General features: G+C 39.8%; 1 protein-coding gene across 6 annotated transcripts; it reads right to left on the bottom strand.

Moving 5' to 3' along the window:
• Positions 1–8,650: 8,650 nt before the first annotated feature.
• On the bottom strand, positions 8,651–14,639 carry LOC122642712 (disease resistance protein L6-like). Of its 6 annotated transcripts, none has more exons than XM_043836271.1 (6): positions 13,992–14,639; positions 12,329–13,424; positions 11,628–11,909; positions 9,346–11,536; positions 8,932–9,069; positions 8,651–8,793 (listed from the first exon to the last, which is right to left on the bottom strand). In XM_043836271.1, exons 1-6 carry the CDS (start codon positions 14,618–14,620, stop codon positions 8,666–8,668), a joined length of 4,464 nt encoding a protein of 1,487 aa, XP_043692206.1. In that variant the 5' UTR covers positions 14,621–14,639; the 3' UTR covers positions 8,651–8,665. The 6 variants fall into 6 exon arrangements, with proteins under 6 accessions (XP_043692206.1, XP_043692205.1, XP_043692203.1 ...); XM_043836270.1 differs by adding an exon at positions 9,208–9,345 and having other exon boundaries at positions 8,651–9,069; positions 9,484–11,536; XM_043836268.1 differs by having other exon boundaries at positions 8,651–9,069.
• Between the last annotated feature and the right edge of the window lie 4,425 nt (positions 14,640–19,064).

Here is a 19,064-nt window from a genome sequence, read left to right as displayed (position 1 = left end):
CCCCTGCCTAGCCGATACAGCTAGGCAGTACATAAACAACTATAAAACATAATAATAAAGCACCCCAAAGACCAGAATACCCCCACGGTATTCTGGTTTACATTATTCAACACTCCCCCTCAAGTTGGAGCAAATATGTCGATCATGCCCAACTTGACTAGATTAGGGTGAAATAATTTTCCAGGCAGACCCTTGGTGAAGATATCAGCAAGCTAATCCGAAGAAGTCACAAAGGGAATACAAATCTGCCCATCCTCTAATTTCTCCTTGATGAAATGCCTATCCACCTCAACATGTTTGGTACAGTCATGCTGCACCGGGTTGTGTGCTATACTGATTGCAGCCTTGTTATCGCAGTACAGCATCATAGGAAGGCGAATAGGGAGACCCAAGTCTTGTAGCAGCCCTTTGAGCCAAAGTAACTCACAAATTCCTTGTGCCATAGCTTTGAATTCAGCTTCGGCACTAGAACGAGCAACTACATTCTGCTTCTTGCTATGCCAGGTAACAAGATTTCCACCTACAAAAGAACAGTATCCAGAAATGGACTTCCGATCTGCTGAACCAGCCCAATCAACATCGGTGTATGCCTTTACCCGTAGGTGACCATGTGAGGACAAAAGAATGCCCTTTCCAGGAGCTGACTTCAAATAATGTAGAATACGAAGAACAGCCTCCATATGAGAAGTGTAGGGATCATGCATAAATTGACTCACTGCACTTACAACAACAGCAATGTTTGGACGAGTGTGTGAAAGGTAAATCAGCTTCCCTACAAGTCTTTGGTACCGGCCTTTATCAACAGGCTCACCACCATTTTCCTTGAGCCGAACAGTAGGATCCATAGGAGTGTCCGAAGGGTGGCAGCCTAGCAAACCGGTTTCAGCCAACAAGTCTAGGACATACTTTCTTTGGGAGAGAACTATGCCTTTTGTAGATCTGGCCACTTCAATCCCAAGAAAGTATCTTAATTTACCTAGATCTTTAATCTCAAATTCCTGGCCAAGGAAGGTCTTCAACTGTCTAATCTCATCACCATCATTGCCAGTAACCACTATATCATCCACGTAGACTATAAGAACAGTGAGTTTTTCACCAACCCTCTTGATGAAGAGTGTGTGACCAGCATTACTCTGCTTATAGCCCATAGAAATCATGGCCTTGTGGAATCGACCAAACCAAGCCCGGAGTGACTGTTTCAGCCCATACAGTGCACGCTTCAGCCTGTACACTTTTCCTCTATTACTGTCACAAGAGAACCCTGATGGAATGTCCATGTATACCTCCTCCTCCTGTGCTCCATTTAGGAAGGCATTTTTAACATCTAGTTGTTGCAACTCCCAACCAAGGTTGGTTGCACAAGATAACAACACACGAACTGTATTCAACTTTGCAACAGGTGCAAAGGTCTCCTGGTAGTCTATGGCGTATGTTTGAGTAAAACCCTTGGCAACGAGCCGTGCCTTATATCTATCCACGGTACCATCCACCTTCTGTTTCACCACAAACACCCATTTACATCCAACGGTTTTCTTCCCAGGTAGAAGAACAACAAGCTCCCATGTGTTATTTTTTTTCAAGGTTTCCATTTCTTCCATCATGGCTGCCTTCCACTTTCCATCTGATAAAGCTTCCTGCCAATTATTAGGAACACGAACAGAAGAGAGAGAAGTAACAAAAGCACGAAATGATGGGGAAAGGGGGTCATAAGAGACAACATGAGATATAGGATGCTGAGTACAAGTCCTGACACCTTTGCGAAGGGCAATAGGCAAGTCAGGAGAAGGAACATTACCAGGTGGAGAGGCAGGTTCTGGATCCAAGTTCGGCAATTGGATGGGTACATGAGCAACAGTGGATTAAACCTGATTATGTCTCCTTCCATAGGTCTTCATAGTACTAGCATCAATCCTCCTCTGAAATTCACTAATGGTCCTCTGGACAGGAGTTTGGGCTTGAGAGGTCTGCTCCCTCTGAACAGGAACCACAGTCTGGACTGGAGTGGTCTGCTCCCCCTGAACAAGAACTTCTCCCCCTGACTCGGGGGGAGGACCAGAAGTAGGCTGAACAGACTCATTATTGACAGACTGGAGTGGAGGAGGATGCTCAACAGTCAACACATCTTCGCTAACACTCTCCCCCTGAAGAGGTGGGGACACATAGTAGGAGAGACGCTCATGAAACACAACATCCATGCTGACAAAAGTCCGGCGGGATGGAGGGTGATAGCATTTATACCCCTTCTGAGTGGCAGAGTACCCCAAGAAAATGCACCGAAGACTACGGGGTTCAAGCTTGCCCGGGGACCTAGTATCCCGGGCATAGCACACGCAGCCAAACACCTTAGGGGGAACAATAAAGGAGGAAGAGCCAAGTAGTAGCTCAACAGGGGGTCTAGAGTGAAGGACCCGACTGGGCAACCTATTAATTAAATAGGCGGCAGTGAGAACAACATCCCCCCAATGAACTGAGGGGACGTTCCGGGCAAACAAAAGGGCACGAGCGACCTCTAAGAGGTGGCGGTTCTTCCTCTCAGCCATACCATTTTGGGCTGGAGTATCAACACAGCTGGTCTGATGGAGGATCCCATGGGCAGCCAGGTATTTTTGGAATGGACCTTCCATATACTCTCGCCCATTATCACTCCGTAAAATTTAAATAGTGGTATGAAATTGAGTTTGAACCAGCTGGTGAAAGTGCTGAAAACATGAGAAAACCTCACTTTTGTTGTGCGTCAGATAAACCCAAGTAAACCTAGAATAGCAATCAATAAAGGTGACATACCACCGATGACCCGAAAGAGCAACTTTTCTACTAGGACCCCACACATCAGAATGAACAACATGAAATAAAGAAGATGATCTTTTATTAGAAATAGGATAGTTGGAACGTGTCTATTTGGCCAAGACACAAGGCTCACAAAAAAAGTCTTCTTATTATAAGTTTTGCCTAATGCGGGAAATAAAGTAGATAAGGTTCCTAAAGGTGGATGTCCTAGTCTAGAGTGCCATAAGTGTAATTCAGAGGAAAAAGATGCTGGTGAACAAAGCCTAGAAGGTAAAGTCTGTGTAGATGCAGGATCTCCATTAAGCAGGTACAATCCGCCATGCACTTTACCCGATCCAATCGTCTTCCCCGAGTCCAGTTCCTGAAAAACACAATGAGTAGGAAAGAATGCCACTTTGCAGTTTAAAGATTTAGTGATACTACTAATGGAGAGAAGGTTAGTAGTAAACTTGGGAATATGTAACACAGAAGATAAAGTCAATGAAGGAGAACAATCAATGGAGCCCTTCCCAGATATGGAGGAGAGGGACCCATCAACAATTTTTACTTTGTCTTTACCAGAAGCAGGGAAGTAGGCATTAAAAAGACTGAAGGAACATGTCATGTGATCAGTAGCTCCGGAGTCTATGATCCAAGGAGTGGAGACTACTGATGCACAATGACCAGCAAAGGAAATACCTGTATGGGCAAAGAAGGAACCTGAATTGGCAGCAGATGTAGTGGGGGCAGCAGATGTGTTCAATAGACGCCGGAGAGTTTGAAGTTCTTCCTGGGAGAAACCAATGTCAGTAGTGGGAGCTGAAGCTACACTTTCAGTGTGATTGGCCTTGTTTTTAGATTTAACACGACCACGTTTGCTCTCAAAATCAGCAGGCTTCCCATGAAGTTTCCAACACTGAGCCTTAGTGTGATATGGTTTGTGGCTATGATCACACTTCACAGGCTCTTTACTAGCAGCAGTAGCAGCAACATTATCAGCAGAAGTGTCAGTAGTGATGGAACCAGTAGTCTGTAAAGCTGATCTGTCAACCTTAGGAGTAATCATCATAGTCATCATAGCAGCCCTCCTTGTCTCTTCACTGTGAACATATGAAAAGGTTTCCTCCAAAGTGGGAAAAGGAACCCGACAAAGAACCTGCACCCGAATAGGGTCATAATCATCATTAAGTCCAGCCAGGAAGTCATAGACTCGAAACTGATCCACATAAGTGTGGTAGGCTGTAATATCTACAGCAGTAGTAGGCAGGAATCGAGCATAGTGATGCAGTTGCTGCCATAAGCACTTGAGGGCAGCATAGTACTTGGTGACTGTCATCTCTTTCTGGGTAGTGTTTTGAAGAGTCTTTCGGATCTCATAAACCTGAGCACCACCCCCTGAACGACCATAAGTACCCTTAACAGCAGTCCATATCTGAGTCGTAGTGTCAAGGAGAAGGTACTGACTAGAAATGTTAGTGGTCATAGAATTTAGAACAAAAGACATCACCATCGCATCATTGGCTGCCCATTTAGTGCGGGCAGCCCCTTCTTCAGTGGGCTGTTTGGTGATACCAGTAAGGTGGCCAATGAGTCCCCTGCCAACCACAGTAAGGGATAAGGATCTGGCCCAAATCAGATAATTGGTACCATCTAGTTTTATGGCAGCAGCATAGGCAGGAAATCAGTCCTGGTCTGATCTCCTCCAGTAGCAGCTGATGTAACCTCTGAGTCACCCATAATGCAGCAAGGTAAAATTCGAGTTTTTTGAAAAAAACTGAATTTCCAAAAATTCTGCAGTAGTCGATCTGACATTGGACAGAATTCTGATCTTCAAAAAACAGCAGGAATTCAAGGCTGAAACAGTGTCGAGTACAGCAATATAACCAGGGAATAATCCCTCAAAAAATCTTCCCAAACAGCAGCCTAGAAGAACCAAATCGATAAAGTGTCAGGGTTTTGCAAAACCCTGACAGTTGAGATCGATAAGAAGGGGAAAGAGGCTGCAGCTGTGGGGTCTTCAATCAATGTGAAATCAGAGAGGATAGATGCTGTCGTAGGCCTGCATTGATGCTCCAAAGAAACCAATCGATCTCCCAACTGTTATGAGATCGATCTCCAAAAAAAAACTGAAGCAATCCTGAATCGCAGAGAGAGATAATGGCAGCAGCTATTGATCTGAATTAGGTTTTAAAATTGAGGTGAGATGGAGGGCAGCACTCGAACCATAGATGGATCACCTCATGGGTGCTGCCCTAAAAAGGGTTGAATGGATCAAAGGAAGAGAAGAGAGAAGGGAGAAGGGAGAGGAGAAGGGAGAGAGGAGAGGAATCAAGGGAAAAGGGTTTTTTTGAACAATCGAGCAGGTCTTAAAACCCTAGCTTTGATACCATGTTCATAACTAGAATACTAAAACCAGAACTGAGAAAGCTTGAATGATCAATTGTGATCACCCAGGCACCTTTATTTATAATGCTGGAATATGAAATTACGTGACCAAAATACCCCTGCCTAGCCGATACAGCTAGGCAGCACATAGACAACTATAAAACATAATAATAAAGCACCCAAAAGACCAGAATACCCCCACGGTATTCTGGCTTACACTATTCAACAATGTTTAAGGAAATGGAAATGGAAATAGGGTCTCAATTCAGTAGTCTTCTTTATAGTGTAAAGAAATGTCTGTGATCCTCATAGCCATATCTTATATGGCTACACAGACTATTAGAAGTACATTCCATGGCATTTAGAAGTGTAACAATCTAAATCCTTTGTGTATGTGAAATTAACCATTATGATTGCTTGGGCTTTTGTGTATTTTTGTGTAGGATATTTTCTGTGAGTATCAAAGGGGGAAAAAGATCATAATTATGCTAAATTTTTCTTGACTAATCAATTCCTTGCTTACCTTAATAAATCTAGAAATCAGCAATTCGCAACTCAACTAAGTCAAGAATTCCAAAATGACTTGCAATAACCTGAAAAAATTAGTGGTAAAGACATAAAATCAGAACCGCTTATCTTGAATAAAAATCTATATCAAATCTAAAACAGAAATTGCTTCCGAAGAACCAATAAGATAGCAATAGACATATTTATTTTCCTATACAAATCTTCAAAGCGATCGGGAATCTAATTTGTCTGAGGTTGCAGAGCTGTAGAACCTTGTGGTCGTTCCTTCCAACAAACTCTCTACTCTTTGTGCCCCAACCACCACCCAAGAGGACAGCATTTCTCTCATCTAAATCCTCCCTTCATATATGGTTTTTTCTTTCCACTTCCCTGAAAAGAAGTAGGTGAGCTTAGCAAGATAGTTTGTTTCATGTTAATAATTGAAAATGCTATAGCTGCAGCACATGCGATTATGGTCAGATCGTAATAAACAGTTCAATACCTTGAAGGATATTTCACACCCAGTTATAAGGTCAACATGGAGTTTTGAAGTAGCAAACATGACATTATGATGAGGTATGATAGGCTGGAAAAGAACAACAGTAGCACACCTACAGAAAATCAGGATCACAGTGATCAATACTCGGCAGAACATATGGTCAGAATATAGAAATAACATTTTCTCCTAATCTGGCCTATGGATGATGCTGATAATACAGTTGAAGGATGATCCTTTGGGGTTGATTATGTACCTAAAATCTTAGGTTATCCAAGGACAGATTGAGTGAAACAGACAGGAACAGAAAATAAAAAGTTTAGACAACAGAAATAGAAAGTACAGGAAAAACTCTTGCAGCCTTCAATCCAGCAATCTGATAGGCCTCAGAGTTGGGTCAAAGTGGCAAAATAAGGTGAGGAATAACATATAAAAAACTCAACTCAATCTAAGAGTCATATATTCGGAAATCAGAAATGGAATATAAGACTGGGAAAACTGTCACACAAGCTATTGTAAACATATAACATGGCAGGGAAACTTCAGAGCAGATAAGGATAATGAAGTACAGTATTAGGCAGATAAATAGACAATGAAACAGCACTATTGTTACCTGGTTATAAGCCATGAATGTGAAAATAGGTTGTGGGAATGTTGCTGGACAGAGAATGAGATAGAAGAAGAAGACGATAGGAGATAGGGGGGAAAGGGATATGGCCTTGGCTTCACCACCAAAGGCCTGCGGTAAGGCTTCACCACCCATCAACCTATTGCTTCACCATAATATGACTGCTACTACTTCAACATAAGAGCACACATTCACAAGAGCATATTTTTCTCAACACCAAAATCTTGGGTTAGGCTACTCTCTTCCCTTTATTTATAATAAAAGCATGGGTTAAAAAATAGAAAGTGTTTGCTATTAAGTAATTTACAACCAAAACATAAACTTCCTTTAAAATTTAGTTGCCATACATCAAAATAGAAACTCCTATTATGGAGAACAAAACAAAAGCAGTAACAAACTGAAATTAGAAACTAAATAAAGTAGAAACTACTAGAAGATATTGCAATCCCAAATCTCCTCCATTATTTAGTAAGTACTAAAGATATTAGTAGGTCCCAAATCCTTCCATGCAAGCTGGCTCCATGGGGCGCAACTAGGTCTAGGTGAACAGTACCTGAGTGAACAGTAACCACATGAACAGCACCAGCAAACCTTCCCTCCTTGAACAGCATCACTTTAACACGACCTATAAACATTTATGAATCATTTGAATAATGTAAATTCCTTAAAAGATTGGCGGTTCACTGTATCAACCAAGATTTCACTCTTTCAGGGGGAATTCAAGATAGTTCGTGCGGTATCTACCGCTGATTCCAGATCTGATTTGAGCAATTCATTTGCACTTGAGTTGTATGTGGCCGATTTTTGTGTATATCATGACCAATTATCGGTTTTATTTGTAGGATGAGAAAGGGATTTAGTGATTGTACAGGGGTATTTGCTACACTTCATATTTTGTTCACTGTTTCCCGTGGGAAGAAGAAAAAAATCACCCAAATTCCAATGATCAAGCTGATTCCATTTTCACTCGTCCAGGTCATCAAAATTAATCGGGCTTGAATATTTATATTGGTTAGTACTGCAGTAGCCTTATAATGTTGACCAGTGTCTTTGGCTTAAATTTGATTTGGTCCGAAGTCCAAATAGAAGTTGGATCAATGAAGTAGATAGCTTGCCCGCTTTAGAGTCTACATTTTGTTATGAACTGAGAAAAAAATTCAAGCAAAACTGTGTGCACTGGATGAAAATTTAGAATTGTATACATTAGGTGCCTTAGATTTGCTAGCTACATCTTCCACAACATGAATCAATCCACATAGGGATATAATGAATGGTAATTCGAGAATGAGTGAAAGTGAGCAGTAGTTGTGATCACAGATTCAATAAAACAGGAAGAAATCATATTTTCTGAGGGAAATGGACGGCCAATGGAAGGAAGTTATATTTGTCCTTCAACCAAATAAATACCTGCCAACTAGAGGAGCATGTGAGTGTGTGGTGGGGGGCTTCATCCGAAGACGCCTCTTTCTTGCTGAGAGGATTAACTGATAATCATCTTCAAACTTTAATTAAAAACTTAGAGAAAAAATTTGAATCATCACAACAATGGAAAATGGAGAAAATTTTGCCCACACACACACACAAAAAAAAAAAGAAGAAATATTGAGAGAGAACGAGAATAAGGGCGAGGGGTAAAGTTGCAGAGAAATAGAGGTTCAAATCAAAAGAGAGAGAAGTACCAGCAATAATTGAGGGTTGAATCTCCTCCCTAGTCCAGGTTCGGAATCGGATGAGCCTCTACACTCAATTGTACGTATTCCCGTTCCATGTCGATAGGAGTATTATCGCATTCGATCTCAGATTCACTGTAGTACCTGTTTCCAAAAAATGTTTTTGTGCTTGACGAATCCTTCAAGGATTACAACTTGTCCACACCTTGTATCTCATGACTTCAAGCAGTCGACAGCTGATAGAATCTTCAAGTTCTTCAATTTTGACAGACATGGTATTGTTTCAATAGAAATGCACCCACTAACATTCAACTCCTCTAAGGATTCCAATTTGTCCACACCTTGGACCTCGGTTAACTTCTTGCAGCCGACAGCTGATAAAATCTTTAACTTCTTTAACTTTGATAGACATGGTAATGTTTCAATAGAAACACACCCACGAATATTCAACAACTCTAGGGATTCCAATTCGTCCACACCTTGGATCTCGGTTAACTTCTTGCAGTCAGCAACTGATAGAATCTTCAACTTCTTTAACTTTGACAAACATGGTAATGTTTCAATAGAAAGGCACCCACGAACATTCAACTCCTCTAAGGATTCCAATTCGTCCGCACCTTGGACATCGGTTAACTTCCTGCAGTTGACAGCTTTTAGAATCTTTAACTTCTTCAACTTTGACAGACGTGGTAATGTTTCAATAGAAACGCACCCACGAACATTCAGCTCCTCTAAGGATTCCAATTCGTCCGCACCTTGAACCTCAGTTAATTTCTTGCAGTCAACAGCTTTTAGAATCTTCAACTTCTTCAACTTTGATAGACATGGTAATGTTTCAATAGAAACACACCTACAAATATTCAACTCCTCTAAGGATTCCAATTCATCCGCACCTTGGACCTCGGTTAACTTCTTGCAGTCGACAGCTGATAGAATCTTCAAATTCGTTAACTTTGATTTACAAGGTAATGTTTCAATAGAAATGCACCCACGAATATTCAACAAGTCTAAGGATTCCAATCCATCCACACCTTGAATCTCGGTTAACTTCTTGCAGTTGGCAACTGATAGAATCTTCAACTTCTTTAAGTTTGACAGACATGGTAATGTTTCAATAGAAACGCACCCACGAACATTCAACTCCTCTAAGGATTCCAATTCGTCTGCACCTTGGACCTCGGTTAACTTCTTGCAGTCGACAGCTGATAGAGTCTTCAAGTTCTTCAACTTTGATAGACATGGTAATGTTTCAATAGAAATGCACCCACGAACATTCAACTCTTCTAATGATTCCAACCTACCAACTCCCTGAATCTCAGTTAACTTCTCACAATCTTTGATGTGTAATTGCCGTAGTTTTTTTAAGTTGGACAAATCTGGTAATGATTCCATTGATTTGCAACTAACCACTCGTAATACTTCCAAGGACTCCAATCTGTCAACCCTTGGGATCTCGGTTAATTTCCCACAATACTCAATCCATAGTTGGTTTAACTTGTTTAAGTTTGATAGATCAGATAAGCTTTCCATGCAATCACACCTTTTAAGTTCCATATGTTTCAGGTTCTTCAAGGTTGAGATATCCGGTAATATTTTCAATAATGGGCCTCCACTAATTTTTAATTCTTCCAATAACTCCAATCCCTCAAGGCAACCAATCTCTAGTGGCATTGTGTTTCTGAGGCCACGCATATGTAAATGCTTCAACGTCTTCAAGTGCAATAAGTCTGGTAATCTTATGATTGATTCACAGATACCGAACTCAAATCTTGTCAAAGATTCCAAATCTTCAAGACCCTCAATCTCAGCTAACTCCTCACATGAATTAATTTTTAATACCCTCAGTTTTTTGGGAAGTTTTATCTTTCTCAATGATGGGCAAGATGATATAGACAGTTCCTCCAGGGAGTCCAATCCCTCAAGGCTCTCAATCTCAGATAACTTCCGACAATATTGGATTTTTATGTACACAACAAGTTTTGAGTCTGACAAATTTGGAATTTTTATTAATAAATGGCACCCCTTGATAATAAACTTTTCCAGGGAGTACATTCCCTCAAGGCCTTCAATCTCAGATAAGCCTACATTCCCAAACTCTAAGTAGCTCAATTTTTTCGAACCCCGAAGTTTTGGCAATTTTCTCAATGATCCACAGTAATTTATGTTCAACTGCTGCAGGGAATCTAATCCCTCAAGGCTTTCAATTTTTGCTAGCCTAGAGCAATGACTAAGACATAATTTCACTAAATTTCTCATGTCCAAGAAAGCGGATACTTCTCTCACATTTCCACAGTAATCAGCATTTAAGCTTGTCAGACCTGAGGGAAGATGTTGGATGTATTGAAGATTATCGCATCCTATTAAACTGAGTGACTCCAGCCTTGTAAGAGCATTGATTGCAGTTGGTATCTCCATCAGATTCTCACAGTTATTAAGGCACAATACCTCTAAATTTGTCAGATTTGACAGACTTGGGAGTGATTTCAATGCACAACTCGAAGCATCTAAAGATTTCAAACTAGAAGGAAGCTCTGGGAGTGATTGAAGTTCCGTACACGGCGCTAAAGAAAGTGTTTGGAGCAAAGAAAGTCTAGAAACTGTTGCTGGTAGGCTATGAAATCGGTTTCCCCCTAACCTCAAGAGTTCCAATGAGGATAGTCTCCCAATAACATCAAGAATCCCTCCTTGCTGGATATTACAATATTGAGCACTTAAGGTCTTGAGGTTTCTCAGATGACCTATTGAATTAGGCAGCCGTACTTCAGAATAGTCAGCGTGAAGCCCTGTTAAGGCCTCCAAGCGGCCCAATGTTTCTGGCAACTGGCTGATTCTTGTATGACTAATGTCAAGTGTTTTGAGAGAACTCAACTCACAAATGCTGGTTGGGAGATACGTTAGACTCTGGCAACCCTTCGTGTTCAATATGACTAACTTCTTAAGATGACCGATAGATGTGTCAATTGTAGCCAATTGTTTACAGTCTTCAAGAATCAATACCTCCAAATGTAGATTTGCTGAAAAGTCAGGAGTTTGGGATAGTTCATTACACCCACTGAGGTTTAGAACTTTTAGAGTTTCTGCCACCTGCATGACAGAACAGCAACTTATCAGATATTAATTGATGTAATGAGTCTATGATTGATCACAAGAAATAAAACAGAAAGTTCTTGGAGACCTTGATATGGTTCCAACCCATCCAGCTTTCTGTGATGTCACTATATGACAGATCAAGAACAGCCAATTTCCTTGGATTGGTTGGTGTGAATTCTATAGGGCATCTTTTCCAACTAAGCCATCTAAGTTCTGAAAAAGAATGCACAAAGTTTCCAGCAACCTTGGCATAATCGACATGAAGTAACCTTAGTTTAGTCATTGCAGCAAATCCTTCACTCATCAAACATTGGCTATTTCCCCAGGAGTTTAAGACAATACGGAGTCCTTCAACTTTCCTAGTTCCCTGCAAAGTATGGAAGATTGTCATGTTGAACCAAAAATTAATAACATGCACAAAGTTTACAAGAATTGAAAAGTGCATCTGAATTTGTAAAAGATTAGAAAAATGGCTCTAACAACTAATATAACACAATGGAGTGTTCTAGCACTAGTCATTTTCGTAATTTCTGTACTACTTCAATCATGTTTTGATCCCCATTACACTCTTGTATTGGGCTGAAAGCTTAAACTTGGTCGGTGAGGTGGATTTTGGATCCTTTGTAACGTGGATCCACCCATGTCTACCATTTCTAATCATATGGTTTGCCAAACCTTGCATTCTAATGACTACAAACACAAATTTATAGCTAGCTTATGCTTGAAAGCGTCATTAATGACTAGAAAGACAAATTTAAGTGTACAGATCATTTATTGATAACCAACCATTTGAGTACTCAATACTTCCAATGCCTCCTCATGCGACCACAACCTACTACGTTCCCCAAGCTCCTTAAAGTTTTCTTGACGAACAATTTCCCTTCCGAGATCTTGAAGTTGATCATGCATCCTTAACTCATTGTTTTCATCGATCTTAACCAATGACTTTAGGAGAAGATCCTCAATTCCTGCTTCAGGGAAAAAATCACAGCCATGCCATATGTAACACACAATATTCTTATTCATTCCAATGAAAAAACAAGCAATATCAAGAAACATCTCTTTCTCCTCATAATTTAATCCATCATAACTTATTCTCAACTTCTTTTGCACTTCATCATTTGGAATTTTTGTCAACTTCTTCACCGTGTCTTTCCATGCTGATTCTCCTCTGTGAAATAAAAATGAACCTATAACCTCAAGTGCCAAAGGAAGTCCTCCAGTAGTTTTCACCACTTCTTTTGAGAGCTTCAAATAATGTTCTGAAGGTTGGTCCATTTTGAAGGCATGTTTGATGAAAAGTTGAAGAGATTGGTTTGAATTCATTTCATTGGGCTCGTAGGTTTCATCTACTGCATGAACATCTAAGATATGCTTGTCCCTGGTTGTAATAATAATCCTACTTCCAAAACCAAACCAATCATGGTTCCCGATTATTGCATTTAAATCAATATTTCCATCTACATCATCAAGAACAATAAGAACTTTCTTATTAGATAATCTTCGCCTTATCACATCAATTCCTTGATCAACACTAGAAATGTTTGGATTCCCTATGTTCAAGATATTCATGACAAGTTGACTTTGCAAATGGACAAGTCCCCTTTGTTGGAAAGTTTCTCGAGCATTTGCTATAAAGCTACATCCTTCAAAGTGATGATAGATTGTATTGTAAACACACCTGGCAATTGTTGTCTTACCAATGCCACCTAAGCCATGGATACCCACAATCTGTGTATCAATAGAGCCAATGTTTAGCAACTTCATCATTTCTTCTACATGAGAATTGATTCCAACCAAGTTGTTAGAAACAGTCAAGGGGCTCTTTCTCAATTCATTCCAAACCTCTTTAACAATTAACTTTATTAACTTCCCTTCATGCCTGCATAATTCAAACAAGAAGGAAAATAAATGACTTGCATGATGATATAAAAAAAATAAAAGAAAAAGGAAAGGAATCATAAGAATTGGACATAGATTAAAAGTTATGTGAATTGTGTTAACTAAAGTAGATAATTTTAGCACCCCAAAAAAATAAAGTAGATTAGTGACATTTTATTACAATTTCCCTACTGATTCTCACACTAAATCTTTAACACTTAAGCAAAGAGGGAATAATGGGGGTGCCAAAACATTTGGTTTGGTGAAAGCATAGCAGCCAAAAGGGCCAAGGCAGGGGAGGGGTGAGAAACTAAGAAAACATCTCACTTTTTGGTGTCATCTCCTTTTTTTTTTTTGGATGCATTGGTGTTATCTCCTTATGAAAATTCAGTCAGTTTCTTAATACAAAAATTCCAAAACATCATTTTTCAGATCCCAAATATATTTGGTCCGGCTGATTCCGACGAATACCGATTGATTCCAACCAGAATCAATGGAGATTGACCCAGTGCTCACCCCCGAATTTTAAAAACATTGGCTATTAAAAAAAGAGAACTGTTGGACTTACCCATCAGCAATCTTCTCCAGATCCCATCCTTTCAATTCACCAACTTCTCTCAGAGCTTTCTTCCACCCCTTTACAGTCTCCTGATCGAATTTCTTCTCATAGTTTCGAAAAGCCTTCTCATAGCTTCCAGTCTGGTTTCGAACATCCGATGGATCTACATGATAGAAAGTGGGCATCACAGTTATTTGTCGTACGCCCCTCAGTTCCCTGCACGCCACGATCTCGGCAAGCTCATGAAGACACCATTTGCTGGAAGCATAGTTTTCTGAGAAGATGGGTATGGCAATTTTGGACTGGTGGATCGCAGCGCGAAGTGCCGGACTTATCTTTTCTCCAATTCGGAGTTTTTCATTGTCTCTGAACGTGTGGATTCCAAGATTGAGTAGAGCGTTGTAGAGGTGGTCTGTGAAGTTGGTTCGAGTGTCTTCACCTCTAAAGCTCAAGAACACCTCGTAACCCCACCCAGAAGAGGGGAACTCTAAAGAAGAGGAATCCTGCTCTTGTGTGGCAGATGATGATGATGATGATGCTTCGTTCTTTCCCTTTGCAGAAGAAGCAGTTCTTTTGTCGAAGAGTTTCTTTACAAGAAGAAGGATGAGAAATCCCCCAACAAACCGAAACGTATACATTTTTCTTCCCTTTCGAGATAGTAAGTGCAATCTACCTCTCTAAAACTTAATCCCTTCGATCTTTATGGTTTTTTCTTATCTAATTTGTTCATATCGACAAATGAGGCAGGGTGGGTGGGAAGATTGGTGAAGTCCTAGGCAAGAGTCATCTTCTTTGACCAGAAATAGTCAAAGTTTTAGACGTTACAACAATTGTTAAAGGGAGATTTGACAAATGATCATGAGGAATTGATTTTGCATTCTCAAGCGATAAAAACAGTTCTTTTAATGGAGTTTTATTATCAATCTCAGGAGGTGGTTTGAAGAATAGTGACTTCATCTTTTCATCAGAAGTTGATGGAGAGTCTATCCCTTTTGGAACTCAAGTTGGTATACTTATTCTTCTGGTCTGACTATTGATAGTTTGCAGACACAAATTGGTATAATTATTCTGTTCTAGTAAATGATTTATGTGCTTTTCTCTACAATTTGAATTAGTAGAACTAACATTTAGTTTTATAGCTCGAGAATGCAAAATCAACTAAGAATGCATACCAAACACAGCCTGTCTAGTGTTTTGCTGAATTGCAACTGTTGCGTCAAGAAATCATCGGGCGGTCCTGCGAGTCCCGTCACCTGCAAGAGGACCAAGAAGTCACCAGAGAGAACCGGTGTGGTTCAGGCCTAGGGCTCTCCGATGCCAAAATCAGATCTCCTGAGTAAACAGATGAATAGTGATTATTCAAGATGAGTTTAGATGTCCCCTCTGAGGGTGGTGTACCTTTCCTTTTATAGTGGAGTATGATGATATGGAGAGTCTCAGTTTGATGGCGAGTGTGCCGTTGAGTGGATAGAGGCCCTGGGTAGCGGGGCTCTATCCTGATTGGCCATCTCCCCATGGGAGGGAGTGTCTTGGTGGTATCAAGATCCTTCGTGGATAAATACTCACGTGTGGTAATGACGTCATTGGTGCTTGAATCCGTCTGGGTGACGTGACTTCTAAGCAGTGGCCCAGAGTCCTGGTGGTGGCATAAGTCTGTAGTGACACGATTGGGTCATAGACGAGTGGCCTCGGTGTCCGTGTACATCACGTCTGTGTCCACGGTGCCGCGCCTGGGTGTGAGACCACGCCTGAGTGAGAGGCCACGCTTGGGTGTGAGACCACGCTTGGGTGAGGCCGCGCCTGGGTGCTGGCCGCGTCCGGGTGGGACCCCCGGTTGGTTCTCCTTGGTTCTGGAGCGGGTCGCTTTGTGACACGTGGCAGCCGCTAACTAGTTCGGTGAATCTTGGATGTATCAACAACTAATAAATAGTTGGAATAAGACTATAAGTGAATACCCTGAAATCAAACCAGGTAGATTAATTCTGAATTCAATGTCAGTGAATTCCTCTGCTGCTGAAAATAGGAATAGATGATAATAATGATTGTTCATCAGTTTGATTAGAAACAGATGGTGGAAACTACTGAATTATGGGAGAGAGAAAGCCTATCATTGACATCCACCAAAATCTGTTCCTGAGGAAGACAAGCATATTCATATTGAGTTGATATCAGAATTTATGGATTAGAACTCTGCTATTATTTTGCACTGCAGGTCCCTATCCCAGATAAAAGTAGAATTCTGTCAGGCAGATGACTGATAATAGATCCTCCAATTGAATGATTTGAACCTAAATACTGAAACTCCACTTTTTAAAGCTTATGGTGACTCTAAAAGAGGGGAATGGTGGAATGAGATTTATGTCCCAATCCCTTCTTCTTCTTTTTTTCTGGATAGATCGATGATAATACTTTCTTATGTCATCGGATCATTTCCATGATTGTTGGGCCACGGAATTTAATCCCGCATCGACTATACTTAGGCCATGGAATGTTCATATAAGTGGCGGTTAAACTTCACATGAGATTACGCGTTTTAAAGCAGTGCGATGAACCTTAGCCAAAGCTGACAGTATCGTGGCATGTGAGGTCTGCCATGGACTCTGGCATTTCAATGAATGTATTCTCTTTTTTTATTAGTTCAAACTGAACATCCTCCCTTGTCTCCTTTATTTGAAGTTTTTCCGTCTCATCTATGTTACCCAGATGCTTAAATGTATTGTACTAGCTAAGTAGCTCATTTAGCTTTCTAATGGGCTTTCTTTGGTTTCTTGTTGCAAAGATAATGATTTCATGTCTAGATCTTGGTTGGAATCGCTCTATCCTATCATTCTACTGATGGCTATTCTGCTATTTGCAGTGTTTGTCACTACTTCTATATATATCATCCTAGTTTCCAGAAAGGATCAAAACCACTTCTCCCATGACAAGTTGACAACCCTTTTCCCAATGGAATTTCCTGAAAACCTCTTAGGGGTTTTGCTCATATTTTCTTTTTTCATCAAAACAATTCTCTGAGAGGCAGAGCTTTAGGCTGTCCTACCAGTTTACTTCTTTGTTGTTTGTGAAGGAATAGCAAGCATGATCAGCTATGAATAGGAGATAATGAGGTTACAGTTTGTCATTCTGTAAACATGTCTAGGAATTCACTGTGGAGGGTGCAGAGAGAGAGAGAGCATCACCCAATACTAACTTCAACTATCTTAAATCTTAAGTAGTGGTGATGCTAAACATTAATTAGAGATTAGAAATTCTAGTTGGTTCTCTTTTGTCAGAGTTACTTTTTTCTGCTTTTAATGGATCTCTCATTTTAGAGAAATATAATCCAAAAACAACTTTTAGCCCCATAGTGATCTTCCTTGTTATGTCTTATTTCCAGTTCTTTTCCTCTTCAACAACCAAGTTGTTAGTGTGTATCGAATTCTTGTCCTGTTTCAAAGATTGACCCGCTTCGTCATTTTTAGTGGTGACTCGAATGTAATTTTTTTCTGAGATCTATGATGGTAATGGAGGGCTTGGAGGAGTATTTATATGATTTTGTGTCTTGTTGTGTAAGTAAAAACAAGTGGTGAACAAGTGCCTAGCGCACTTGGTAGTATGTGGTATGTTGAAGCCCATTGCTATCAGGGGGTCTTGAGTTCAAATCTCATGGTTCACATCTCCCCTCCCCTCCCCCCTAAGAATTGAATAAAGTAGGACCTATCAAAAAAAAGATTTTTGAACTAGGGTTTTCTGGGGTGAGTTCTTACAGCTGTTTTGGTGTTCTTGAAAGATCTTCATTGTGTAATCTTCTTTCATTACATAGTAAACCATCTTTAGCTTTGCTCGTGGACGTAGCACATCATATTGGTGTGTGAACCACATTAAATCTTTGTGATAGTTTTTTTATTCATGTTTCTTTGGTGTTTGTTTTAACACAAGTTTCTCTAGCATTTTTTATTTCGGATATTCATTGACTTAAAAGAGTGTAAATTTGGTTTCAATTTTCAGCTGTTCAGGATGAGGTATCAGCATTAGAGAGAATGCTTACCTTGGGTCAAGCCTTGATCTGAAGTTACTGGAAATCAAGATTTATGACAAGTCATTGATTTCAGGACTGTCTGTTGCATCTTCACATGGGAAACCCTAATAGCAGGTATATGTCTCCTTGAAGATAGATACCTGGGCCCACCATCTTCATTTTGCAATTTAAACTTGAGGCTCTCCTCCCACCTTTTCCTCCCACCTTTTTTTGACTGAGGCCCAAGAAATTATGTATACAGGCCCTATAATCTAATGTTCATTTATTTTTTCTGGAGAAAGAAAGCTCTCTATTTGTTTCAGTAAGTGTATTGTTAGGATTACCATCCCAAATGAGTTTGTTATATTATATAAACATTTATCAAGCATGTATTTTAAAAAGAAATTCTGGAATGCAAACATTTATCTATTTACATGTGAGAAATTGTTTTTCCTGGATTCTGGATAGGGAAAATCTTGTTGTAACTAAGGTTGGTGAAAAAGAATTTATAATTTTACATTTTTGCTATCACAAACTTTTTTTTCTTTCAATGAAGATGTATCTTGTCATTACACATGTTTACTCAAAAAATGTACTATACAATGACAGTTTTTTGATAATGATATAATGAAAAGTCATTTTCAAATTATTTTGAATTTTTTTTTTTTTTTTGAATTCTTATCTTAAATAACTTTTAGGAATAAGACATGAACAATCAAAAGAAGGTTACAATTTCTCACTTCACATTATATTTTGATTTTGATTTTCATAGAGATTAATTGGAATCAGATTCTATTGATTGCATTAGGTGTTGATGCAAGTTTTTCAATGTGATCAGCTAGAATGAATAGTTTGGAGGTTTATTCTCTTGAAAGTGTCAAAATCAAACTGAAACCATACCAAACTGTTTAACCGAAACGTAATACACTTTAATAAATGGTTCGATTATGGTTTCAAAATTGAGACCGTTTAGTTACACGTTTAAACCGAACTAGATTGTTTAACCGAATAAACTGTTTACCACTCTTAAGTTCATAAATGTGTCAAAATCAAACAGAAACCGTTTACCAAAACTGAAACCGAAC

The sequence above is a fragment of the Telopea speciosissima genome, chromosome 10 (assembly GCF_018873765.1).
Source record: "Telopea speciosissima isolate NSW1024214 ecotype Mountain lineage chromosome 10, Tspe_v1, whole genome shotgun sequence".
In the NCBI taxonomy this organism is placed as follows: Eukaryota; Viridiplantae; Streptophyta; class Magnoliopsida; order Proteales; family Proteaceae; genus Telopea; species Telopea speciosissima.
This window is presented reverse-complemented; position numbering and strand designations above follow the sequence as displayed.